Source organism: Daldinia childiae (genome assembly GCF_008694065.1).
Source record: "Daldinia childiae strain JS-1345 chromosome Unknown Scaffold13, whole genome shotgun sequence".
Lineage (NCBI taxonomy): Eukaryota > Fungi > Ascomycota > Sordariomycetes > Xylariales > Hypoxylaceae > Daldinia > Daldinia childiae.
Window position 1 is genome coordinate 1,116,167 of NW_022984654.1, and position 26,166 is coordinate 1,142,332.

The 26,166-nt window shown below is 44.7% G+C and overlaps 7 protein-coding genes across 8 annotated transcripts; 5 read left to right on the forward strand and 2 right to left on the reverse strand.

Moving 5' to 3' along the window:
• Positions 1-525: 525 nt before the first annotated feature.
• On the reverse strand, positions 526-1,779 carry GL218_08700 (uncharacterized protein; the record flags this gene model as incomplete). The annotated part of the gene is made up of 4 exons (XM_033585507.1): positions 526-861; positions 957-1,267; positions 1,345-1,551; positions 1,602-1,779. The coding sequence occupies 4 exons, from the start codon at positions 1,777-1,779 to the stop codon at positions 526-528; spliced, it is 1,032 nt and encodes a 343-aa protein (XP_033440451.1).
• Positions 1,780-6,170: 4,391 nt separating this feature from the next.
• On the forward strand, positions 6,171-6,824 carry GL218_08701 (uncharacterized protein; the record flags this gene model as incomplete). Its single annotated transcript, XM_033585508.1, has 1 exon — positions 6,171-6,824. The coding sequence occupies one exon, from the start codon at positions 6,171-6,173 to the stop codon at positions 6,822-6,824; it is 654 nt and encodes a 217-aa protein (XP_033440450.1).
• Positions 6,825-8,341: 1,517 nt separating this feature from the next.
• On the forward strand, positions 8,342-10,313 carry GL218_08702 (Protein phosphatase 2C like protein C10F6.17c; the record flags this gene model as incomplete). Its single annotated transcript, XM_033585509.1, has 3 exons — positions 8,342-9,060; positions 9,120-10,133; positions 10,199-10,313. The coding sequence occupies 3 exons, from the start codon at positions 8,342-8,344 to the stop codon at positions 10,311-10,313; spliced, it is 1,848 nt and encodes a 615-aa protein (XP_033440449.1).
• Positions 10,314-11,275: 962 nt separating this feature from the next.
• GL218_08703 (putative beta-galactanase protein) lies at positions 11,276-12,825 on the forward strand (the record flags this gene model as incomplete). Its single annotated transcript, XM_033585510.1, has 3 exons — positions 11,276-11,513; positions 11,589-11,679; positions 11,736-12,825. 3 exons carry the CDS (start codon positions 11,276-11,278, stop codon positions 12,823-12,825), a joined length of 1,419 nt encoding a protein of 472 aa, XP_033440448.1.
• A 2,513-nt stretch (positions 12,826-15,338) lies between these two features.
• GL218_08704 (putative wd40 repeat-like-containing domain protein) lies at positions 15,339-19,925 on the forward strand (the record flags this gene model as incomplete). Its single annotated transcript, XM_033585511.1, has 2 exons — positions 15,339-19,688; positions 19,743-19,925. The coding sequence occupies 2 exons, from the start codon at positions 15,339-15,341 to the stop codon at positions 19,923-19,925; spliced, it is 4,533 nt and encodes a 1,510-aa protein (XP_033440456.1).
• Positions 19,926-20,706: 781 nt separating this feature from the next.
• Positions 20,707-22,146, reverse strand: GL218_08705 (Leucine aminopeptidase A; the record flags this gene model as incomplete). Its single annotated transcript, XM_033585512.1, has 5 exons — positions 20,707-20,940; positions 20,994-21,055; positions 21,219-21,446; positions 21,505-21,934; positions 21,994-22,146. The coding sequence occupies 5 exons, from the start codon at positions 22,144-22,146 to the stop codon at positions 20,707-20,709; spliced, it is 1,107 nt and encodes a 368-aa protein (XP_033440455.1).
• Positions 22,147-23,200: 1,054 nt separating this feature from the next.
• GL218_08706 (putative tetraspanin tsp3 protein) lies at positions 23,201-24,598 on the forward strand (the record flags this gene model as incomplete). 2 transcript variants are annotated; one of them, XM_033585514.1, is made up of 5 exons in its annotated part: positions 23,527-23,556; positions 23,616-23,644; positions 23,710-24,155; positions 24,240-24,295; positions 24,347-24,598. In XM_033585514.1, the coding sequence occupies 5 exons, from the start codon at positions 23,527-23,529 to the stop codon at positions 24,596-24,598; spliced, it is 813 nt and encodes a 270-aa protein (XP_033440454.1). The 2 variants fall into 2 exon arrangements, with proteins under 2 accessions (XP_033440453.1, XP_033440454.1); XM_033585513.1 differs by lacking the exon at positions 23,527-23,556 and adding an exon at positions 23,201-23,249 and having other exon boundaries at positions 23,616-24,155.
• Positions 24,599-26,166: the final 1,568 nt, after the last annotated feature.

Sequence of the window (26,166 nt, forward strand, 5' to 3'; positions counted from 1 at the left end):
CTGAAATATAAAATGGATTGATTATCAAAGTCGAAGTATGATTACACGATAGTTACCTGTAAATCGCAAATGAAGTATCTAGTACATATGTATAAATAACCACTATAGACTACACCAGGTACAGGCAAGAAAGGGAATCGATACAAACTAATATTGATTCTTATAAAGTCCAAGGAACACAACCTTCTGCACGGAAGAAAAACTACATAAATAGAAGTGCAATAATAACCGGATATCTCAAGCGAACGATGAGTATCCATAATGGGTCTCGGTAACCGCCTTTCATAAGCCCAACCAGTTCCATTCAGCCACATCAACCATCTTCTCACATGGTATATCATTTTAGGGTATATATGTCCTTCGCCTGGTCTGCAACCAGCAAGGCTCTTTCGTGGGGTATGTCCAACCAATAACAAGCAATCCCCATCATTAAAGCGTCATTGTCGATCGTAAAACTAGGAAGTTAAAATACAGAATACAACATTTCGACATAAACTCGAAATCGGGAGGGGAAAAAAATCTTGATTAGATATTCTCAATGATGTGAGCGTTGACCGCCTGCGAGAAACCGTCGTCATCCTGAGTGCCACTCGACTCGCCGATTTCATATTGTTTGGCTGCCTGAGCCATGGCATTGTTGATATTTGGCATTGTCTGGTTCGCGGCCGGGAGGAAAATGACCTTTGAGTTCGCTGTTTTTGCCATAGCCTGCATTGCCTCTAGGTATCTGATTTGCATCGCCGGCGCGGACGACAAGATATCTGCTGCTTGACGCATAAGCCGGGCCGATTCTACCTCAGCTTTCGCCGCTATAATCTTGCTCTCTCCAATACGCTTGCTCTGCGCTGCCATAGATAAGGACTGATATCATATTAGCAATATCCCTTGGTGGGATTTCGTCCAAGTCTATATCAGGAAATGGTAATGGAAAATATTATCAATGATTTTACACTTACATTCTGAAGATCAGTAGAAAAGTAAATATCTTTAATGAGGATGGCGGAAATTTCACATCCCCAGCTTCTTGCCAGGTCCTCAACTATTTCGCTGATGCTCGTCGCGATCTCCTCGCGGCGCTCGATAATATCTTGTAGGACGCGTGCACCGACGACGTGTCGCAGGGTTGTCTGTGTCCGCTCGACAAGGGCCTGTCGTAGGTTGGTGATTCCGAATGCAGCCTTGTGCGGCGAAGTGACGTGGTAGTAGATGACCGATGTCAATTCGACATTGACGTTGTCTTTGGTCATGCAAACTTGCTTGGGTACCTCTATATTTTTCGTAATCATAATTAGAAATAGCCAAGGGGGGAGAAAGGGGGAAGAAAAGGGAGGAAGCTTGACCTACCAACGATTTGGATCTTGACATCAACCTGGATCAGTTTCTCGCTGAGAGGATTGATCTTTACAAGACCAGGATCGACAGCTTTATAGAATTTCCCGAACTTGGTGACAAGTCCCACGTTGCCTTGACTGACTTGCTTATAGGGATTAGGGCAGCAAATGATGCAAGGAATAGCCCCGAGAGAACCCACGCAAGAGCCGATAGCATTAACTAGAAGAAAAGTCAGGGCCGATATCATTTAAGCTAAGGTGAAATCATACTCATCGATCCATACCAGCCCTTAGGGTTAGCATCAGTACCGACGATGGATGCATAACTCTGTTGTAGGTCCTCCTGTCTGGGGCGCTCGACTGTCATGTTGACCTGTGGTTGGAAGCCAGCTTGGCTTGAGCTAGATCCATTGGTCCGCTCGACACCCTTATTCCTAGAGTCGGCCATGTTGTAGTTGTAGTTCTTTCGTGCTTCAACTTGTCTATTGAAGAGATTAGATCCAGTTAAACCGTGAAATGTTTAGGTAAAAAGGGTCGTGTGTTTTTGATGAAAAAGTGAAAAAGTGAAAAAGTTGGAAGACTTGGAGAAGAGATCAGGTGGTGTGAAATGAAATGTCAGATGTGGTTTTAAGATGTAGTTACCTCTTTCTTTAAATGTTACATATACCTAAGTAGTCGTCCCATTCATTTAATCATATGTTGGGGATGGGGGATGGGGGATGATGGAAGGTTGATGGTGGAAGGGAGAAGGGAGAAGAGGAAGAGAGGCATGATGTCACCTTGGGAAATGCTATGTGCGACGTACATTTCTTTTTTATCTGAGAGCTGATGAAGCTGCGTCCCGGGTTGTTTGTGATGGTAATCCGTAGAGTTTAAATGGTAGGTTTTGTCCGTGCGGGAAAGCTGGGGAAAGTAGATGAAAGTAGATGAAAGTAGATAAGGTGGGTTTTGATCCTTTAAGTCCTTAAGTGTGTCCTTAAATGTGCAAACACCTCCAACTTATATATATTCAACAAAGCCAAAATCAAACTGTCAAAGTTGAGGAAATGTCTCTGCTAAGGTCAAATCGAAACTATGTTTATTGAAACCATCAACCTAATATCGTAAGATCGACTCTGAGGCGAAGCTATGTTAGGTAGTTTCTTGGCGAGCTGATCCTACATCAGGTACATTAGGTACATAGTACAGCAATCAATGAGCCTGCCGTGTTCCGTGTTCCGTATTCCGTATTCCGTATAAGTACCTAATTTGGATTAGTGTCAAGATACTTAAGACAAGATTTGGAATTTGTTAACTTTTAGCATAACTGTCCGTGATATTTCGTTTTCATGGTAAATTCAAAAGTATGTATCTAACCACTTAATTAAATACCTCCTACTTTAACTACCTAAAGCATCAATACATTTCAAAATTCTAATTCCTTAACCTATTTCAACACTCGTCCCACGAGAAACGAGAAACGAGAAACGTATCGCAAACGCCCAGTCCGCCTGTCCGCCTAGCGTAGTATTATCCACCTAACATACCTGTATGTATTGTGTGTATGTATATCAGGTACACGTCTGGGGAATGCATGTTAGTGAGCGTGACCCAGCACTGCCTCAATCCAATTCAATCTTGTCATCCGTGGCGCCTACTAGGTATATAGTTATTACATATGAACAAATACCAAGTACACACTAGATAGATCAAAAGACGAAAGGGTTTCTCTATCCGGTAATATGTTTCCAGGTCCCTTTTACGTAGGAGGCATTTTGAACATAGGTATACTCCAACTACCATCAAATCGATTGACCTTCTAAAATTCAGGATGCACGAATATCGTCAAGTGACCAAGCAAACCCCCCTCCCCACCCCCAGAACCCCGTTGAGGCTATGTACCGAACATTTCTAGAACTCTACCTGTTTGGGCATGACGTCAAGCTCGATCTTATACTTTGTATCTTATACTTTGTAGTATAGATACCTTCATGGGACCTTTTTTTTTTCATTGTGGGCATTGTCCAAGTGCGAGCCCTTACATTAAAGAATCGCGACTCCGCCACCATTACCGGCCACCGACAAAGCAACAATACACTGCAAGTCTGAGTAAGTCGGCTTTGTATTGAGGTATATCACTTAGACGTCTACTAACCGCAGATTATAACACGGATCCGCTGCTAAATGCCACGCTTATATTATAATTATATTAGAAGCTAAAGGACTACCCTCAGGAGGATTTCATCTACTCACTCAGCCTTGTGGTTGATGAATCAAAAAGTGTATGAAACTCTCACTCCTTGCGGCGTATATTACATATCAGGTCGGCTATGAATTTTCCACATTTGTAGTGATCGAGTGTGGGTATGCTATGTAGGAACCACTTCAAGACCGCATGTTTTTGAAGAAGATCCCAGCTTTCGTTAGGCTGATCGTGGCGGTGTACCTGGTATTTGATAGAGCTACATATCGCAACGGATAGCAAGATCATACGTGTGCTAAAAATCCAGAGTATGCTAGACTAGGCTAGATACCTAAATTTTCTAGCATTCTTAGTAACATATCTCATAGCATTAGAGCTCATATTTTCTATTATCTATCATAAGAGAGGTAGGTAAAGAGTCTTGATCTTTGGCAAGATGAGTAATTTTTTATTAAAAGCTTATCAGAATCTCACTTATCCTATATCCCTGTATAGTTCTTGTATTTTCCTCGGTTTTGACTTAAAAATCAGTTCCCTTGCGGATATTTTTCATGGTCTATTTCTACACGTAGTTTCGTCTAGGACATTCTTTAGGAGCCATTGATTTCTAGACATGTCTTATTACTTGTCTATCTCGAACAACTAGCCTTAGCCCAAGGCAGAATTTTGTTCTAGAATCACACAATGGTATTATTCTAGTTGCTGCTACTAATCTTGAATCTGCAATAATTGAGCAAGTAGATGGTCTACAAATTATATATAAAGGATGGTAATAAGCTAATGATGCATCAATATTTCAAGCATCATAACTATATTTATTTGATATCATATCCATACCAATATCTTGAGTAAGTAATCATTACAGCTGTTGAGGGCTCTTGACTCAAGCCCCCCTGAATACTGCAACTTTTACGATGAGATAATAATTAACGTACAGTTGGAGTTAGAAAACAATAGAGTCGATACGAAAGACGTAAGCTTATAAGAGTCGAAAGCTTCAAACGCGAGATAAAAGATACAAGACTAGAAGGTGGATTAACCCATTGATCTCCTGGTTGAAGGAGCCTTTAGTGTCTAAGATAGTAACAAAGGTCACGAAATTATAGGTAATATGTCTGTAACCAAGAGACAACGCCAAATACTAGAAGGTAAGTCAATTCGGGAAATCAACATTCTGAGAAACCATAGCATCAAGGTTAACTAGGAAATAGAATCTTGGGAAAGGGTTCCACGATTTCTATTCCGGGCCTTTTCCTCCAGTTCTGGAGGTGGGTATTCTCGTCTTAATACTACTACAGGCATCATCCCACATGGTTTTCTTAATGGCGAGGTACCAACAACGATATATGATATCTATAATCTAAAACAGATGGTAGATAACCATATATTTGGATATCGTGGCACATCCGCCTTTAGTTCGTGGGCAGCAGATCTCCACATCGCCATTCAATTTTTAACAAACCCGTCGGGACATATAGCGATTATTGATACCAATATTCTTGAAGATTATGTGAAGATATATCACGTCGCGGTTCTTTATGACGCTGGCTTGGCTTCTGCGTCTTTTGACTACGAATATCTGGTGTACGGTCCGATTACTGGTCCTGCATACCATTGCGTTAAGTATCTAGATATCACACGCATAGATTTACATACCATATCTATGGGAACATACTTAAAAAGTAGCCCAAAAGTATTCACTCCTTTATCAACCCTTTCTGAGAACGACATGTCAAGACTTATGATTAAGGTCAGAGAAGTTGCACTTCTCTTTAGAAGACCTGGCGATAGTCAAACGGACGCTGTAATAGCCGTAGCAGCCATCATTATAGCCGATCTTTTCGAAATAACTTCACATAGGGATACCGAATATTTTTATGATTCCATGTTAAGATATTTCTCACATGAACTTCAAGCCTTCCAGTCGTCCACCGTATCATCTATACTCAGTAGGCCGAGGTTAGTCAATCCGAAAACATACACGACGTCTCAATATCCACAACTTAGGCACGCTATAAATGCTCTCCGGGCACTTGAATACTATCTCTGCGGGGTTTCATAGGCGTAGAGTAGGATAGAATAGTTAATTATGTTCTGAAATTCAGTTAACTATACAGAGAGATGTTTAGAAGGTATAGGTGGCTTTAATACATACATAGCCGTATTGAAAAACACGAACAACGCTTAAGTGAATAAACCACTTAAACCGTCGAGATTACCTAGGTACCTCTTAGTTAGGATGATAGATATTACATCAATAGGAAACTATCTATTTTATTTCTTGTTATTTAGTTAGATTCTTTATGGAAACCTCAATTACGAAGTAGATAATAGATAATCAGGTATCTTATATATGTGCCTAACTTCTTTAATGAGGAGCGCCATCCATATAATTAATCGTATGATGGTTAAATACATATTCAGGGGGTGAAGTGATTAATTACTAATCCGCACATACTCCGTACATACTTCGTTAGGTACGTATCCCTACCTACCTAACCTTAGGTACAAGTATAAATTACTTGCCGTTAATAAGTAATTTATACTTGTACCTATCTAACTTAAACATCATTCCAACTATTATTTACCTATTGCCTATTAGATCATCAGATACATGGTCGCAGATATACTGCATCTTATAAACAGAAACATTGAGGATGGCAATCCACGACGGCGCAGAAAGAGTACCAGAGAAACAATTGCAAGAGGACATTCCTCCTTATCAAAATAGTGCACCAAGCATCTTCGTGCCTGCGAACACTGATTTCACAAAACCACCACCGGAATTGCCATCAGAGCCAAGCAAGCGACGTAACGAGATACTCGCTCAGATCGATGAACATGCAGACACCGTACAGGACAACATATACTACATGCTTAACCGCGAAAAGACGAGAATCCGTCAAGAGTGTAAATGGAGAGAAGAGAAATTTCCTTCATACCTTAGAGCAGTACCAGGTTTAACCGAAGGCCAGGAGCGCTGGCTTCCTTCGAGCGGGATAGAGATGGACGAGATCTTACATATTAGATCATCCACCTCCGAGCTGAGTCGAGGCAATTACGAGGTACCTCTTGATTTTACGCACGCTCAATGCTTGCATGAAGCCGCAAGACTTGGAGAACCGCCACGCAAGTCAGCTGAGAAGATGTTGATGAACTTAGTAAAGCATGGCGCTCAAAACCTGGAGGGGTTCGCTCAACACGTCAAGAATGTAAAAGAAGCAAAGATCAAGGAACTCGAGAATGAGTTAGTCTCGGAGAGTCGAAGTTCTACGGAAATTGCGCCTGCGGATATTATGGATACGAATTAACGCTGACAGGCAACATGTATATACAAAAGCTGCCCTTATCTCGGAGTACTAACGCTCCGGGCGGAGAATAAATACCGCTCAACTTCATATTCCGCCTTCTGTAGTCGATATCCCTACATCGTCAGTAGAAGAGGCTCGTCCAGTTTCCCAAGGCTTTGGTGGTGCTGCAAGGCGGCCACGAGTTGTAAATGACGGGTCCTCGATAACCGTATCGGGGATCTGTCTTATTCCAGGTATAGGCTGCCCCGTCTGTAAGAATGCCACTATTTCCTCAAATTTCTTAGGATATGGCTCCTTATCGGGATCTGCTAAGGAGGTATCCTTCTCAACGAAGAGTTCTGCAGTCGGTGCGGCGCTTTGCCAACTAGGTACTTCAACATTGGTTGAATCGGGAGTGATTTGTTGAAGAGCGAGTTGGCCTAATGGATTACCTAGTTCAACCAAAAGATGTGCTAGTTTTCTGTCCGCAGGATTTGACTATTGATTGGTCAGTAGCCTATCATTGCATTATCTTAAGGTATATACGAGGACGGGACTAAGACGTACTATAGTCATTGCTTCTACTGCAACTGCCTGCTCAGATACGAAACTTGGAGGCTGGCGACTGCTTTGGGCAAGCCATTGGTTATATGCAGCTCCGTCAACTTTAATCTTCGTTTGTTGATCAAACCTTTGGACTCGAGTCTTGAGAGCAATCTCGGAAAGACTGAGATCTCCAGGTTGAGAGTTAGTTAAAGCATTTGATAGTTGCTCCTTATTTCTCAACGTTTAGTTATTTTGATATTACATACAGGTGATATATAAGAGACTCACAGTGAATACCCGATCTTTAATCCATGGATAAGAATCAAAGGCTTGGTATAGAGCATCGGGATTTTCAGCGGCACGACGTTGAACACCAGCTATACTTGCTTCCGACGTGGCCATTTTCTTAATATTCAGAGCGAACTAGATTTTGATATTATTTAGTACCTAGTTGGTAACTGTTTTTAGATAATAGATAATACACACTGTTGTAGGTATTTATCTATGTAGGACGTAAGAAGTAGGTAGTAAGAGTAAATGTTTAATGGTTGTAGTTAGATGCCGAGGTTGCGCTTTGCGTTTATCGATAACAAATTTAAGAGGGAATCACTTTCAATTGAATGCATTAGGTACAGTGCATGTGCATGTGGCGGGACTGACTAACTGCGGCCCCACAACCTCTCCCTGCATTACCATGTACCTATATGTACCTAAACGAACTTCCCGCATTTCGCCGAAAACAGAAATGGGTCACGATGGATCCCCACTCCTTCCCCTCCTCCTCCTTCTCCATTATCTATCCTTGTAAAAGCTTACCTAATAATTCATTTATCCATTAGGTCTATTCTCGGCTCTAGAGGCCAGCCATATTCCGATATTCTGTGGCTCGTTTAGCGACTTAGCGATTTAGCGACTTTGCGACTTTGCGACTTAGCGACAACTAAACTTCCTCCTTGATTCAATTTTACGTCGACGGTAAATCCTCTCCCCAAATGCGTCGCGTACCTGTCAGAGCCCTTCGGACGACATTTCAATGCACCGTCCGGGGCCTTGCTCGTACTAGTCGCCTGCGGCGTACCGTATTTCCCCACCATTCAAGCCATTTTAATGCTAGTCTTGGTGTTCGATCCGCTGCTTCGTCCTCAGCTGCAACGTCAGCTGCATCTACTTCTTCTTCCTATACACGCCCCAACTATGCGGTAAGCGAGCCCTTACGATCTTCCATGTATATCCGCCGATTCTCCTTCGCCATTGTCTCTAGCCTAGTTGGCTACGGCGCCTGGTATACATATAAGGGAGGAAATACCCTAGAGCAGGTTGGAGCTAAATCATACGCGACGGCACCAACGCAGTTAACGAATAGCGCTGCCACAACGCGGAATGTCCTTGTAGTTGGTGCCGATGAATTACACACCGGTACTTTCGTCGGCGAAGGTCCGATAGCGAAAAACGTTGATGGTAGTGGAAGAAACGTGTTAGAGATGCTTACTCCGGACCAAGCCACCGAGAAATTACGCCAGAACGAGGCCTCGTTTCTAGTCAACCGCGGACAAGGTGTATTACGATATGACGTCGTACAGGTTGCGAGCAATAACCCGATCGAGGATGATCATGCTGAGAAAATCGTGGAAGTAGCTTCACGGCAAGGCGAGAACACTGATAATAAACCTATTGATGACTGGATGTTTTGGGGTGTTTTTGATGGCCATGCGTATGTGCTACCGACTTTGGGAACCTCGTAACAATATATAGAATACTGACTTTCAGTAGTGGTTGGACAACTTCAGCAAAGCTACGACAAACTTTAATCAGTTTTGTCGCACGAGAGCTGAATACTACATACAAGGCTGCCAGAACTCTTGGAGCAGTACCGTCGCCAGAGGCTATTGACACCGCCATTAAGCTTGGATTTACGCGTTTGGATCATGAAATTGTACATGAGAGCGTAGAGAAGGTGTTGAAGTCTAACTCGAAGCGAGTTGCTGCCGAACTACTTGGTCCTGCTTTGTCCGGATCTTGCGCTCTCTTATCATTTTATGATAGTAGCACTAAGACTCTACGAGTTGCCTGTACGGGTGATTCGCGGGCTGTTTTAGGCCGTCGTAGTTCCTCTGGAAAGTGGACGGCAACGGCTCTATCCGAAGACCAGACAGGAAGCAATCCTAATGAGGTGGCGCGGATGCGAAAGGCTCATCCGGGGGAAGATCGTGTTATTCACAACGGTCGTGTCCTTGGCGGCCTTGAGCCAACTCGAGCTTTTGGCGATGCCAGCTATAAGTGGAGTAAGGAAGTTTCTGAGCGCCTCCGAGCGTCATTCTTTGGCCGCAGCTCCTCACCTCATCTCAAGACCCCTCCTTACGTGACAGCCGAGCCTGTTGTCAGTACGACCAAAATCCAACCTGAAAAGGGGGATTTCTTAGTTATGGCGACGGACGGGCTTTGGGAAATGCTTACTAACGACGAGGTGGTCGGACTCGTCGGTAAGTGGATCGAGACGCAAGCGACAGAGCAGTCCTCGAAATCTCAGCTGGGCTCTGTGTGGACTAAACTTTTCGGCCCCGGTCGAGATCTTCCCGTAGAAGCCGGAAAGGAGGCAGGACCTGATGGCCAAAAGACCCCGATTCGATTACGACAATGGGGCATCTCTCCCGACGAGAAAGAGCGGTTCGTCGTAAAAGACAAGAATGTCGCTACGCATTTAATCCGCAATGCTCTCGGCGGCAGAAACGAGGAGCAGGTATGCGCGTTACTTACGTTAGTCTCGCCGTTTTCCAGAAGATATAGGTCAGTCACAGAGAAATTTAAAATCTTGAAATTAAAATGTCTATACGAAAGCTAACAGTCTATAGGGATGACCTAACAGTGCAGGTTGTCTTCTTCGGCGATGGCCCGAAAACTGGTGCGGTGCTCGTTAACGAGGAGGCATCAAGCGTTCCTCAATCAGCGATTAAGGCGAGGCTATAAATCTGTTGAGATGTAGCTTCATCATGTACACCACTTTTAGCGAAGTTAAATATTCCTGGTACAAGTATAATGTCGGCTTCACAAGCGTGGGAGCTGCAAGATATGTTCTTTCTGTGGTACGGCGTTTAATGGATCTTGAGCATTACCGTGTCCATATCTATGTAGTGGTCCAAGGATTATGAGAAGTGGTATGTCATAAGGTTCTTATTAGGTATTGCATCGATATAGGTTACCTTTGGGTCAATTGCATTCAATATTACACAATTTTCATCGCATATAAAACACTTCTAAGGTCTTTCGTCTCCTTGAAGGGTCTTTTTTTACTAACTCAGCTGTTAACCTAATTGCTATATCCCTATCCAAACCTACGGAATACATTAAAAGCAACTCTAAGACCTCACTTTGTGGCTCCATATGACTCGTTGCTATCTAAAATTTCCGGCCCTAGCCCGTGCCATGGGAATTTCGGACTAATAGAAAGCGACCCTCGCAGTCTGTGGGTTATCCACAAAGAGGTTGGGGTTAGTGCTCCCCACCGAGTTGGTGGAGTATCTCCCCATAGTCATGGAGATATACCCCAGAGGCCCTCGTATCTCCTCATCACTACCGTCACCTGCAAGGTACTATTTCAGCATCATGTCGGGATATATACATATTAGTATGTCCTAACAGTTATCCTGCAATAGGAGAGATCTGATTGCCTAATAAGGTATAACTTCCGTCAAAGATAGTCAAATACATATATTATAACTAGTTCCGAGATCACAAAGAACATAGGGTTTCCTTGGCCTGACCTAAAGTTGATGCACCAATAGGTGCTTGCTTTTTATGAAGACATGGATACGCTTGCTGAATTATAAAGGGAGCTTGTATTACCTCTAAATAGTACTTAGTCCCCTTCTCTTGCTTCGATTCTAGAAGTCTATGATTACGCCTGTCGTGAACAAAGCTTGCGCGTCAAGATGAAGCTTCCAATAACCCTATGGTCACTCTGCGCGACCCTAGCCTATTCCTCATGGGTTCCCACATTATCAGAGTTACCTCGAGACCATGAGCCACATTGGCAGAAACGTATAAGTCGTCGTCAAGGAAACTCCTCTACAGAATGGCCCCACGGTCCCTTTAGGACAAAAGGCAGAGACGTCGTCAACAGCCGAGACGAGGTGATCACTTGGGCCGGTGTTAATTGGCCAATGAGTGGTATGTTATGTCGAGTCTAGGGATAAGAACCTTACTATATAAACATGGTGGACTAACACTAGAGTACTACTGTAGGTGAGACGATGATACCAGAAGGATTAGAATGGAAATCTGCCGAGGCAATCCTGGATGACGTTGTTAGCGTTGGCTTCAATTTCCTCCGTATGTAAGTGATTTGAAAAATAGGATAGCTAAAACGGTTCACTACTAACTCTATATAAGGGGATATGCGATCCAAATGGTCGACGAAATATATGATCGAGGAGGCGAGGACGTGCCCCTAGAGGTTGCCATGATCATGGCTCTAGGTTATGAGAACGGTACAAAAGTCACCAACGGCATTATTTCCAAGAATCCTACTTGGACCCGTGAGACAACTCGTTTTGAGATCTGGTCTGATATCGCCAGCATCGCCGCATCCAAAGGCGTATATATCCATCCCGATGTTCACGTTGGCAAAGCGCAGTGGTGTTGCAGCCATACCGACGGAAACGCCTGGTTTGACGACGTGAACTTTAACGCTTCCAACTGGCGGAGGGGACTCTCATATGTGGCAACCTGGGCTAAGGACCATCCTAACGTTGTCTCTATGTCACTACGAAATGAGCTGCGCGAATCCTGGAACCACACTGACTTGTATTACAACTGGGAGACACTCGTGGGTAACATGAGCATGGGAGCCGACGCAATTCACGAGGCCAACTCAGACCTGCTCATCACCTGGTCGGGTATGCAGTACGATGAGGACCTATCGGCCTTGACGACTAAGAAGAACATTCTTACGGCTCCCTGTTATAAGTGTACGGCGATTCGCGACGCATACCGCCGCGACCCTGTCTACTTTGACCTTGATAGCTACCCGTGGGCAGACAAGATCGTGTGGGAGCTACACTTATATCCGATGAGCGAGGACGTAGACACGGGAACCTGTGAGGTGATAGAAGCAGGCCTGTACCGCAACGGCTTTAATGCCCTAGGTATCGATAAACCATCCGGATGCAACATTACTGGAGACTGTCAGTCAACGCAGCGACTTACGCCCGTCATATTCTCCGAGTTCGGCAACGCCCAGGACGCCACGCTATACAACAGCACGGTACAGAACTGTATCCGCGACTTTACCAAGAAACATAGCATCGGCTGGATGATGTGGAGTTTGGCAGGCAGCTATCGCGTCCGATCTGGTGTTCAGAACTTCGTTGATACCTGGGGCTTGACTAATGCAGAATGGTCTGCCTGGAAGGACCCGGATACGATCGAGAATTACTGGAAGCCATGGGTTAGGGATATGAATCTGACGAGAGCTAAATAATATGGAAACTAGACACTCTATAAGGTATCTAGGCAAGGTGTATCGTATGAAATACGATGTTAATAAGTCACCATTTCTCAACTTCCAAAGCGGACAACTCAAATCAATGAGTAGATCTGGGTACCCAGTAGTATAAATTATTGAACCATCCTATCGACACGTATTTGATTTATTGGACTATCTGAGAACACTCAAGTTAAGATGGGTATATAATCTGGTAGTCGATACAAGTAAATAAATATATACCTTATTTTGAGAATGTTTTCTTTATATTAATACTTGCGTACCTATACTTCTGTCATGGATTCTCGCTTGGCTCAATGCCTATTATTCTATGCCTACATTTATGGTATCCCTTCGGCTCTTCGAAATGCGTATTGCCCTCATCTAGATGCTGATGTGATGTGACCATACGATTATTATGAGATGAGTGTTCAAGAAACAAGGCCTTATCCGCAGTCCAACTAACGCCAATGCCATGCATTTATACATTCATATCTATACTTATTGTGTTTGTACAACCCTGGGACTTGGGATGTTTAAGGCCATAGCTGGTATCATAGGTATACCATATCATACTTGACGTATAATATGTGATTATAGCCGAATGTATAGGTCCATGCATTCGATCCTCCATTCCCGGCGTCCTAGAAGGCTTCGAAGCCATTCTATGCCGAGTCCTGTCCATTCTTCTTTCTTCTTGGCTAACCCGTCGGCTGCAGCACTTGCAAGTGCACTGGCTGTAGTATTTAGCATTTCAACAGCGGTAGCGTTGAAACTGTCAACCATAGGTTCGGATATCGTGGTTCCGTTGACCGGACATGATGAAGTTGAGAGTCGCGGGGCGAACCAATTGCTGCTGAAATCGAAGAAACACCGATCTGACCAATAGCACGAGGTGACGAAGAGTATAAGGAGGAGGACGGAACAGTAAACGCAGGGTCGGTTTAGGAAGTATGTACAGACGAAAAAAAGGAAGATGAAGGCAGGAGAGGCATTTGTTGGAATGAAGAGGAGAGGGAGCCAACTATAATGAGAATAAATGTTAGTAAAGGGATATACTAAATGATTGTAAGGGACCTCAGTTATAAGACTTAATACCTTCGGAGACAGAACATTGCGCTGTATCGGGAAGCGTTTGCTAGTGGGAGAGCTACTGAGTGAGACGTTTGACTGAGATGTCGTTTGATGATTTGGTCGTTTGGTCGTTTGTTTGACGGGTTGGCGGGTTGGCGGGTTGGCGGGTTGACGCTGATAAATAATTAAGGCCGTCGTGAATAATTTAGGTAGATAATCTTACAACAAACAGTTCGACCAGATAATATATTTATAATTACCTAGGTAACGAGAGTGGAGAGTAAAAATTATCATCGAGGTAGGTAACCTATTGCGTTTTCGCAAAATAGTGTAATTGTCGCGATGCGCCCAATGGTTCCAAAAGTAGGTACAGTTTTGAGACTGAAGGCTTGAAATGCTAAAATGCTGACATTGAATGCTAAGATTACATAACACTATACATCTATAGGTACCTGTAGGTAAAACCCTTGGTCCACGTTGTGCATGTACCTATGTACTTCCTATTCAATTATTGGAGGTGCGTTCTCCCAGTTTAGCGCACAGCTGCATCGCCGCCCAACTCAATTCAACCCGTCACATATCGTTCAACGTTCATTCCTTCCAAGTTGAACGAGATTTTTAAGTCAATCTCCTCTTCTCACCCACAAAAAAATTCCTGGTTCTCGTCTCTCGTCTCTCGACGTACATTGTCGAACTGATTTTTCTGTTTTTACGGTAGCTGGGTCAGTTCTTTCATCCAATAATTTGTCTTTGGTTTCTACCATCTTATCGCACCTATCTCCGGATTACCGATAGTAGCTTTGTGCTTGGTAGTTTACCAATTTTCTTATTTTTTTTTTATTTTTTTTTATTATTTTTTTTTTTTTTTTGGCGAGGCTGGTAAGAGCTTGATACGTATGGGACTGGAAGATCTCTAAACTTTTTTTCTTCTTCATCCTTTCAACGTTGAAAGCACTACCTAACGAACGCTATTACTATTTTCTTCGTTTACAATCTCTTACGCTTATCATTAGCGACGATTTTAATAATTCGCCCGCGTTTTAGGAATTGCCTTTCATCGGAAGACAGATCTTAGTTAACAATACAAACATAACCTCATCAATACCAAGACAAGCTCCACACCTTCACACCCCTCGCGCATCATGGCGGGTTATAACCCGCCGGGTGGCAGCGATGCAAACGGCTTGCACGCAATGCTTCTTCGTTTGCAAGCTCAACGCAATGCGCAGAAAAGTGATGATTCTTCCAATACCGCTAACGAGCTTCTTTCACGATTTTCCTCATACAATCAAGGCATAGACTCTCAGGATTATTACAGTCATAGCCATTCTGCTACAGAATCTCCTCTGATAGGTCTAGACGAATTTCCTCCGCCTGCTCCGACGCCCCCCAGTAATTCGAGCAACTTTGGACATTCGCACCATCCTACTGGGCCAATGGGTCTAGGTCCAATTGGCACTATGCCTTCAAATGCTTCTAGTAAAGCTGACCAGAGTTCACATCTCTTGAACCTCCTCAAGTTCAGCGGACAGAACGCTCAATCGGTATCGCAAACCTCGCCGCCTGGTCATACACAAGCGCAAGCGCAAGCGCCCTCGTTCGACATGTCGTCAAGTATAACTCAGTCGAACAACCCACCACCTATTCACGCCCCGGTGCCGATGCCTGCTGATCCCCAGGGTCTTCTGGCTACTCTTATGAAGGGAAACATGCAGAATGAGTCTTCGCGAGCAGAACCCCAGGCTCCTCAGGCTCCCTCCCAGCCAACTTGGAACGCAGGTCCACCTTCGATGGATACTCAAGCATACCTCCTCAACTTATTACATCGACCGAAGCCTGCGCAGAATGACCAACCGCCATCTGTAAACGAATCATCCCAACCTCCGACCCTGACCCCCCAATCAGCTAATGGCTCTTCTGTCGACCACCTTAAGGAATATACACCCATCAAGCAGGGGCATTCTGATGTTGGCTCCCATGACACGACGCCAATGCCCTTTAGATTCGGATCAAAGGAGCACGCTGAGTCCCCTACAACTAAATTTGAATACCATTCCCCGGCATCCCAGTTCTCTCAGCTATCTCAACACGAGGGTAGTCGCAAGTCTTCCAGATTTGATTATAATTCGTTTGAGGGTGTCGGTGCCCTTTCTCACCAGAACACCGCATCTAAGTCCTCAACGCCTAATGCGCCGATTCACGCCGGTCAGATGCCAACCGAGCTTCCCGCGCCGACCGCTTTCAAGGCCGCTAAGAAGACCCCCAGTGTCGCTTCTTCCTCTGGAGCTGTTCAGGACCATAAACGACTTGGCAGTCAGCGAAGCCCAATTACGAGCCCGGAACGTATCAGGCGAAAGCTTGATACTTCTCCTCATTCTATCACTGAACGGGAAGCTATCTATTCTAACTTCTCACCTACTGGAGAGAAAGGTACAGAGACTGTGTCAGAGGCAATCACTGGCCTTGCTGAACAAGTGGACAAGGAAGCTCAAGAAGCAATAGAGAGGGCTGAAACCGAAGAGGTACAAGCTAAGATTGCCGCCGAACTTCAACACATGATGAGGGCAAAAACTGATGCTGAATTTCAGGATCTGGCCGAGGCAGCAGCAAAGGATATCCAGAGAGAACTTGACAAGGAAGAGAATTCCCACGTGCTTGAGGATGCATACTCGCCAGGAGTTGCACAAGCGATTCGTGATATTGTCGAGGATGCTGCTCACGGCCCTGTTGCGGACAGCTGGGAAAGTGCCGAAGCTGACGAGATTGTCGTGATTGAAGAGACTCCGAATCCTGTCAAGGTCTACAACTTCCCCATGAAGCCATGGATTTCAATCACGATGCAAGAGACCGAGGAGTCTCGTCCCCAATTCCGCGACGAGGTCATTCTTGATATCGCACGTCTAAAGAAGGAATTTGACCAAATCGATCGAAACCTTGTCACCGCTACGGAATCGTACATGGTTTACGGCATGTCTAAGGCTGGCGGGCTTCGTGTAATAAGACAGGATGACGGTAAGGACGCTAAACTGTTCACTGACACGAAAGACCGGATCTTCAATGTAGCTATGTCGTCTACTCCATCCGATCTCCACTCCACGCCAAAGGAGTCTATTATTGGCACTGGCATTAGTGGAACCGTATATTACATTCAAATCAAGAACGGCGAAAAGGACCATTTAGAGGATGCTCATCCGGAACAGTACGGATTTATCCTCCCCCCGCTTGTCATATCTCAAGAGGGAGGCGGTGACAATGGGGGTGTTTTGAAGACTAGGGCAAGGACCTCGTCTACTCACCCAGAATTCTTCGCTGTCGGCCGTGGAAAGACGATCAACGTCATCTGGCCGTCGTATATTATGGCAAACGGTATTTTTAAGTCTGGCCATGATCGCGTTGTTGATACCGAGAAGCTCTATAGAGAGTGCTCCCTTAGAATCAGCACAGGCAAGGCGGGCAAAGACTTCACCTTTAGTCAAGACGATACTACTATTGTATCCCTTGACAAGTCCGGCCGCGTCAAGTTCTGGGACGTGCGGGATTTAACAACAGCCGACGAGAATTCTGACCCTTGGTCTCCCATGCCTGCCCACATTTCCCTCGAGGTCAAGGAGCCACTCATGACCCTGAATACCACCCCTGAAGGCGAGAAGGCATGGCCAACTTCTGTGTTACTGCTGGATAAGCAACGGCCTTACCAGAAGGGATGGGCACTGCGCTACATGATCGTAGGCATGAAGCAGAATCACACGCTTCAACTTTGGGATCTCGCCCTAGGCAAACCCGTGCAGGAATTCAATCTGCCTCATGCCAAAGAATCGGATCCAGTATGTAGCGTTATGTATCACCCTCCCTCAGGCATGATCGTAGTCGGCCATCCGACGCGTAACTCGATCTATTTCCTTCACCTGTCGGCACCAAAATACACGATTAAGGGTCTGTCTCAAGTTGACTACATTCAGAAGTTGGTAGCAAAAGATCCGTCGATCCCAGAACCCGACTCGACCGCTGTTATCAGTGGTATACGCGAGTATTCATTTGCCAACAAAGGTGTGCTTCGCAGCCTCGACATATTAACTAACCCTGCCACGTCACCCGATAACGATGAGCAAAGTCTCTTTGAGCTATATGCGATGCATTCGAAGGGTGTCACTGGAATTGTTGTAAAGCAGAGTGAGCTCGGATGGTCTAAGGATAATAAAGTTATTGACGGTCTCGATGCTGCCGAAGCCGGCCTGGTCAAGATTACGAAGCTGAAAGAGTTGCCCAGCGCTTTGGTCTCTGAACCTCAGCCAACAGAAGAGCACGGTATCCCTCTTCGAATTCGGCCTATAAAAGAGACACCCCCACCACAATATTCAACAGTTTCTTCTGCGCAAGATTTATCTCAAAAGAGTGGCGATAACCAGTCCTTCACTAGACAATCCGAGCAGAAAGAGAGCGTGGCTCCAGTCACGCCTGCTGGCCAACTAGAAAAGACAGAGAAGAAGGCTCGGAAGAAGCGAGACAAAGCTGCCGCTGTTGCCGAAAAGCTGGCTACAGAGAATGCACAATCAAACGGCAGCTCGCAGTCACGGACCGACTCGACTCCCTCAAAGCACTCAGAGAAATCCACTATGTCTTCACCTCAACCTCTCATATCGCAAGAAGCTATTCAGTCAACTGTCAAACAGATAGTATCTGGCCTTGGCGACAAGCTGACTGGAGTTATCAATAGCGAGTTCAAAGACCATCGGGAAAATGTTGACAACGAATTCCGTGCCCGCGACGACAAGTTTACGAAGAACCAACACCTCTTACTTGAGAAAGTGTCTAATGTGCTGAACGCAAATGTTCAGGCGGTGCTTACTAAAACCATCAGTGATCAGTTTGAGAGTGATGTGGTGCCCGTTCTAAGCGCTCTGATCACGAAGACAATTTCGGAACAGATTGATGGTAAGATGATCGGTCGCGTTTCGCATTCGATTCAAAACCAGATGCAAAAGCTTCTCCCGAATGCTGTTAATCAGTCCCTCCAAAAGCCCGAGTTATCCAAGTCTATTTCCGACAAGGTCGCCAGCAGTGTAGCGCTTGATTTAGAGAACTTCCGTCAGTCATTCGTGGCTACTCTCACTCCTCTCATCAACGATACAGCAGTCACAGCTTCTCGTTCAATCGTGCAAGAAGTACAAGATCGAACTGCCGAGCAGATCGCAGAGCTCGAACGGCGACACATTGCCGACAGCAATAAGATTGACCAGCTTACAGCACTAGTAACTGGCCTTTCCGACACGGTCACCGCTATGGCCGCTACACAGGCGCAGTTTCAAGATAGCCTTCTAAAAATGCAGCAGCAGAGTCCCCGTGAGCATGGTTCTAACACACAGCATCAGCCACCCCAGACTCACTATGCCCAGCCTCTACAGTCGCAGTCATTTTTGCATGGAAGCCCGACGGCGAACACTTCTCTTCCGATGGTCCCATTCGCATCGAGCAACTCCAGCGTTAGAGAACCGTCGAATGCTAGGGACCCCGAGCTTCAACACATGATTGCCAACGTCGCAGCCCTAATGGAAAGAGGTGAATATGAGACTGGATTAGTCCGATGGATTCAACAAGGCCGCCATCCAGAAGTCTTCAATGAATACCTTGTCAAACTGGATCCTCAATTTCTCCGAGAGTTACCAGCTCTAGTTTCACTCTCCGTGGCATCCGTCATTGCCGAACAACTCGACGGCCCCCTCCTCCGTGAGAAAATCAACTGGGTAGAAGCAGTCATTCGTATACTACATTCATCACTCCCACACATAGTTAGTGACCAACCTCATTCCAAACATAACAACTCTAAACAGAATTCCATACAGGACCCTCAGGTTCGCGATGTGGTCCCGAACCTCATGCGCTCTTATCTCGACCGATTCGACAAGCTATACATTCAGATCAGCAGCCGATCTCCATCAGATCCCATTCTAGGGCGACTCTCTACGATGACCACTATGGCAAGACAAGTCAGAGACGCTATCGCCCTTCATCGCCTGGGTTATTAGACCAGAGAAGCCAAATCTTCTGTTACAATCCCGCGGGGATTGCATATTTATCAGGGATGGTAAATGCCTTAATTAACTTGGAGCTGGTCCGTCTATACCGTTTGTACGAGGATTATGGGCTTATTGCTAATTAATTCTAGGTAATTCGGCAGTTTCTATTCTCGTCACTATGGTAATTCAAGTGTGTTCTCGTCGTCGAGCTATTGTCGGGTCACCACTTAAGGTTTTTTTTTTCTTTCTCAAGTGCGGATCATTAGGCGTTCCGAGTCTTGGAGGAGAGAGCCCTTCGTACGAAAGATGCTTCACTTGAGTATTATGATTGATGAACGACATCAACTAGTCAGACATATAACACATAATGTTGCAGCTATGGCTTCTAGTTCTCATTGCACATAGCTCTCACTCGCAAATATCACCACGGTCAATGGATGATCGTTACGACAGGTTTTCGGTCTTTTCATGCGGAATGATACCCATCCGGTGGATGGCTTTACGCCTACTGTACTGAATAGCATAGTTTTTTATGATAAGTTTCGTAGCATTCAGATCACAGGTCCTTTTAATTACTTAACCTATGTGAACGATTCATAAAGCGTTAAGGTCTTCAAGGTATCCTCCAGTATGAGTGATACTAAATACAGTCGGCAAGTCAGAGTTCTACAATCAACACATGCTCGCTATCAACAGCAAAGGCATCTATTAATTATATATATGTATACATCGTAAGTCAGATAACAAATGCAAATCATCCACATAATAGTCGATAACCTAAGAGTTCGAATCATAGAGGAGCGAAAGCGAGCTCATACGCGTAACCAAGGACAAGTTTGGCGTGCTCAAGCATGTGGTCGTAGTTGATGGTGTCGAGTGCATCCTTCGCACTGTGGATGTTATCGTTAGAAATCCGCCTGTCGGATTCGATGACAAAAGCAGCTGGGTAACCGGCAGCAGTAGCGGATCCGTGGTCCGAGCAGGCGTAGCCACATTGTGTGTCGACGTAGCCGATATCAGTATACTATTGACTACTGTTTAGTTACGGGCTAGTTATGATAGGATGGGCAGACTTACCTCGCTGACTAGGCGGATGAAAGCCGTAAGGTCCTGGTCGACATAATCGGTTATAACACCCACTGTAGAATCATAGGTTAGTATGTAGACGACTTTTGGTAGTAAAGCTCATCTATTCTATCCACTCCCTAAGTTACCCCTGAGCAAATTTGTAGTATTTGTTCGACTTTTATATCGAGAGAAGAGGGTTGTGGAATGATTCTAGAATAGTAGATAGGTACTGACTAGGATTGTCTCCCCATCCCGTCATATCCTGCTGGAGCATCGCCTTGACAACAACTCCATCGGCAGCGTACGAGTCGAATATTTCACCGCTACCAAGCAGGCCAAGCTCCTCACCCGAGTACCAGTGGAATTCGATCGTGTTGTCCGCCTCCCCTGCTGCAATTAGGGGATCGCTTAAAAGAGCTTTCATAGCTTCCAGGATTGTCACGCATCCTGATCCGTCGTCATCTAGTTCACGTCTTGTCAATTCCGGCAGGTCCACTAATTGTAATGAAGAATTACTTACCAGCACCAGGTGATCGAGCATCCCAACCCTCTTGGTTAACGGAATCTATATGGGCACCAACTACGATCTTGTCGGTGGACCTGCCGGGAATCGTAGCTATGATACTGTTCTGTGCCCATTTATGCTCGAATGGCTTTACTGTCGCGTCTTTAGCTTCGCTCCCGGTAATGATCCCCTGAACCTCGGAAAGAAACCAGTCGGAAGCATCCTTAGCCCAAGTGGTATTGTAGAATCGGGAGTGGAACTCGGAGAGAGTCGTCAGCTTGTCTTGCATATTATCCTTGCTAAGCTTGGAAATAAGACCGTGAACAGTGTCTGTCTGGTTTAGTAAGTTGGGGTATATTACTGCTGCGGTTTGAGCAGTGTTTGCTGTTGACACAGATTGTACAAAGTTCTTTCGGTTGGTGATATCGATAAACGTCTTCCCTTCCTTTTGAGGAACGATCAGTAATCCAAATCTAAATTCCGGTCGATGTAAGTATTACTCACAAACTTGAGGGCCAACTTCTCAGCTTCAGTTACCTGCTGCGTCACACCAGGTCCCAACTCGATCGTGAACAGCGGCTGGTTGTTGGTTTCCTGGCTGGCGGTAATAGCAGCTGATGTGGCTGCTAAAGCCGCAACGAATATAGAACGGACCATGTTTGAATCGACTGTTTGTTCAAACTAATATTGGTACGCAGCGAAAAGATGAAGTACTCGAACAATCCAGATTAATCTCGTAGACTGCGAATATCTGACTAGAGAAGTGACCTTGCTGTCAAAAATCCGACGGCTAACTCAAGCTTTCTTATATGATGACGGCGAATACGAAGTTTGTAGCTAATATATGTGCTAATATATGTTAGAAGCTCATAAGTTCCTTATACCTTCCAAATTCCAATTAGTGGTACGATAATTTATACTTTCCTAGGAAGCACCTTCAGACTGGGCAGACTAGGCAGACTGGGTAGCAGATTAGAAAATAAGGGTCGACATTATGACGGATACCGGTGCTCTATTATATCACGGTATGCGTACTCAGTGATCCGCTACGGGCGGATCATCACACCCCGGAGTCGTATCGCGAATTACCGGCAACGGCCCCTATATAGGAAGGTCAAGACATTACCAAGACGAGAATGACAAGATTGATTAACTTGTACCGGATCTCGGGAGTTAAGATCGACGGCTATTTCTAGAAATCCGGTGATGCGCTTTAGGGGTACAGGCTTGGCGCTGCAAGATCCTAGGAAAATCATCAACTAAACAATTTGAACTAACTACCTAGGTTAGATAAAGTATTATTACTTCAGCTTATACGAGCCCATATATTAAACTTATTCCACATTGAAGTCTCACAGTCAACATCCGATACTCGTAGAGTATGTTTACACAGCCTTTATCTGATGGGATTCCCTCTTGTTGTCAAGTTACCATTACATTCTCCATATAAGTTAAAGATGAATAGTTAATTGAGTAAACCCGATTGAATTCATTCGTCTTCGATGAGGTTAGTAGTCACTGACAAGACAAGGACTTATAAGTCTGTTTAATAGAAACAAGTAGAGTTTATTTATGTAATAATTGTCACTTAGTAATAATACCTTTTTGATCATATGTTGACTCTCATTATTGCATTAATAGATGCATACCACTTACCGAGGTCGCCCCTCTATTACATAGAACTAAGATTGTGATACATCAGAAATCAGATATGTCAACCGCGGACTCGGACAAAGGAAAGAAGCAGGCTGCCAGGCTGCGTGAGGGGCTGCTACTTCTATGTCGTACAAATGTCACTTCCGGAGGAAAGAGAAAATAGCAAGGTTGGGCCTCAATGCAAGTGCATTCTTCATTCTTCTTCCACTTTAAATTTAAATAATAGGGTTATGTACCTTAGGTACTTCTTCGGTTTCCTTCTCATACAAAGCTAAAGTCAATCAACTACAATTAAATAACTCTAATTAACTCCATCATCTACGCCAAGACCGACAACTAGAGCTACAGCTACAACTACAGCTACAGCTATTCAACTCCACCATGGTCAACTTAGCAATTGCTTTCCCCTTTGTTAGCAGCTTCACCCTCCCCTACTATATCAATTTTGATCTAACTTATATTTAAAACAGGTGCTCCTCGCATTGGCGGCGGTTGCAATGTAAATTATTCTCCCTTATTTCTAATTTATTCATTCACTCCGTTGTTACGACTAACACATCGTAGCTATGTACAAGTCACTTCGAGTAACCTGTCTTTCCCTATATCAACAGGCACGACCGCCCTCACAATAATTTTACCCTTCATAGCATTCGCAAACATTTTATATACGCCGCAACTTCGCCGACTGTTTCAGCAGAGAGTTACATCATCGTCCACGCTGTTACAGTTCTTGCCTGTAGCGTCTCCGGTTTTGCAGGCTATACTGACAGTAGTTCTGGCCACCCTCACAGCCGAGGGTTTCTCGTCGGGCCAGGGCATCGAATGTAGTCTAGAGAGGAGCTGGCAACGTCTATGGAGTGCACATGACTACAGGGCTATTGAACGCATACAGGATACTTTTAATTGCTGTGGTCTTCGCTCTCTGCCAGATCGTAATGCACCCCGCGGCATGTGTCAAGAGCTACACCGTGATAGAGGTAGCTCCTGTCTCGTCCCCTGGCGCGCTACAAGTAAGTAATGTCGATAATCCATTAAGCTAATTGCTACGTATATGTAATTAGAGAATTGTTTATAATTACTAACCTGCGTTGCAGTGGAGCGCACTTCCGGATTCGAGTTCGGCGTGGCGGTAGCTGTCGGCATTGTCCAGGTAATTACTATTAACTATTATTCTCCCCCCATTTACTAATTCTGGGTGTAGTTAATCCATCTCATCCTCTTTGGACTACGTAATTCAGGAAGTAACAGCAGAGCTGGTTACAGACGCTTTGTTGGCCCTGATACTCGCGAAAGCTTGTTGGAGAACGGAACGACAGATGAAGACGACGGAGGCCAGGTTGAGGGTAACGGCGAGAATGGTAGCAACCGTTCTAACTATGGCACTACTGGAGATGGGGCGAACCATAGGCTCGAGCCATCTGGCCTTGGCGAAGAAGGAAATAACTGGAGATGATTGTCCTTGTTGACCATCTTAGTCAGAGGATGATTAGTTCTAGTGTAGACCTAGTCGGAAGACTATGAACACTAATGTCAACTGAACAAGTTTACGAAATAGGGGAGCAACTGATATTTAAGGTTGTAATGCTTATAAGGGCTAGTACTGATAGTACTATATCTCTATACCGCTGAGAGAGAGCAGTAGATTATGATATAATAGATTGATGCAATTACGAGAGACTTAATTTTTATCAATGGCTACCTCTCTATGACGTATTCAGAACCCTCTGAGGCGATGATTACACACTCCAGCAGCGATTTGAACAGCGGAGGCGGGCATATGTCCGGTACGGTCATAGGTAGGACGTCAGGTGTTCAACCCTCCAGTGACAATGCGGCCCCGTCCCGGGTACGGCGGCGCCCATAGAAACACATACCAGATTAGGATGTCCGTTATCTTCTGATTCGTCAGGACTGATTCGATTTTACATAGCATGAGTTTCGTCCTGGGTCGTATCTTTGTATCTTCGTATCTTTCAGGATGAATACCTAGGTGATGGGTAATTAGTACATCTGAATCCTCTTACCCATATCTCGTTAACTACCTCCTAGATATAATCACCGCATTCCCTATAACCTTCTTGTACGTTTATCACGGATGATTTCTTTACTACGCGGATTCGATAGGCAAAACTACAATTCTTGATAGATGCATATCAGAAGACATCGTGGCGGGTGGCCCCAGGGGCGGACTACTAATAACACAATGTGGCAAAACATATGTATGTAGTGGGATAACCATGGTAGAGTTCAACATCAGTTGGGGTCCATGACGTTGACTAGAACAGGCCCCATTCTAAGAGATAGTCACTTAGGTATAGGTATGTCTCTGATAGTCTAGAATAAGATGTAGCCTAAAGCTCAGTACAGGAGAGGAATTCAAAAGAAATGCTGACGTAGACAGCATATACGGTTTAGTGGAATTGTGGCATGTCTAGCATCATCCTAGGCAAAGTTTAGCCCCCTTTATAGATGAACTTTACTTTCTAACTACTTACCTAGGTAAACTTTACAGCTTGAATCTATGTGACACCTGCTTAATACTTCGATCACCTGGTAAAAATGGGCAGGTTGAGTCTGGGCTGAAGCTGGTGTATGTACCTAATGTACATGAGTGGTCTTTTTAGGGACGTGCATAATTTGATGATATCACAGGACAGTCATAGCATAGGTACCTACCTAGGAACCTAAGGTATATATAGAAATATAAATCACTTATATGCACGGATTAGTATCATGACATATAAAACCTTTCATTCGCATTAATGTTCCTCAGGCAACCCAATGCCAAATAATCAATATTTACTGTCCCCCTCAGATTAAGTACGAAGGTCATAGAGTATTCGTTACGATGAAACTTTTATCTTTAATTGTAGCGACTTCTCTGTCAGCCTTACCATTATCCGTCGCCATTACTCATAGAAGACAAGGGTCTTCCTGTGTTTCGGGAAGTTTTAAATGCTTCAAGTACGCTTATACCTACCAAGAAAACCAGGTCACCGCTCTGTCATAGCCCAAGAAAAA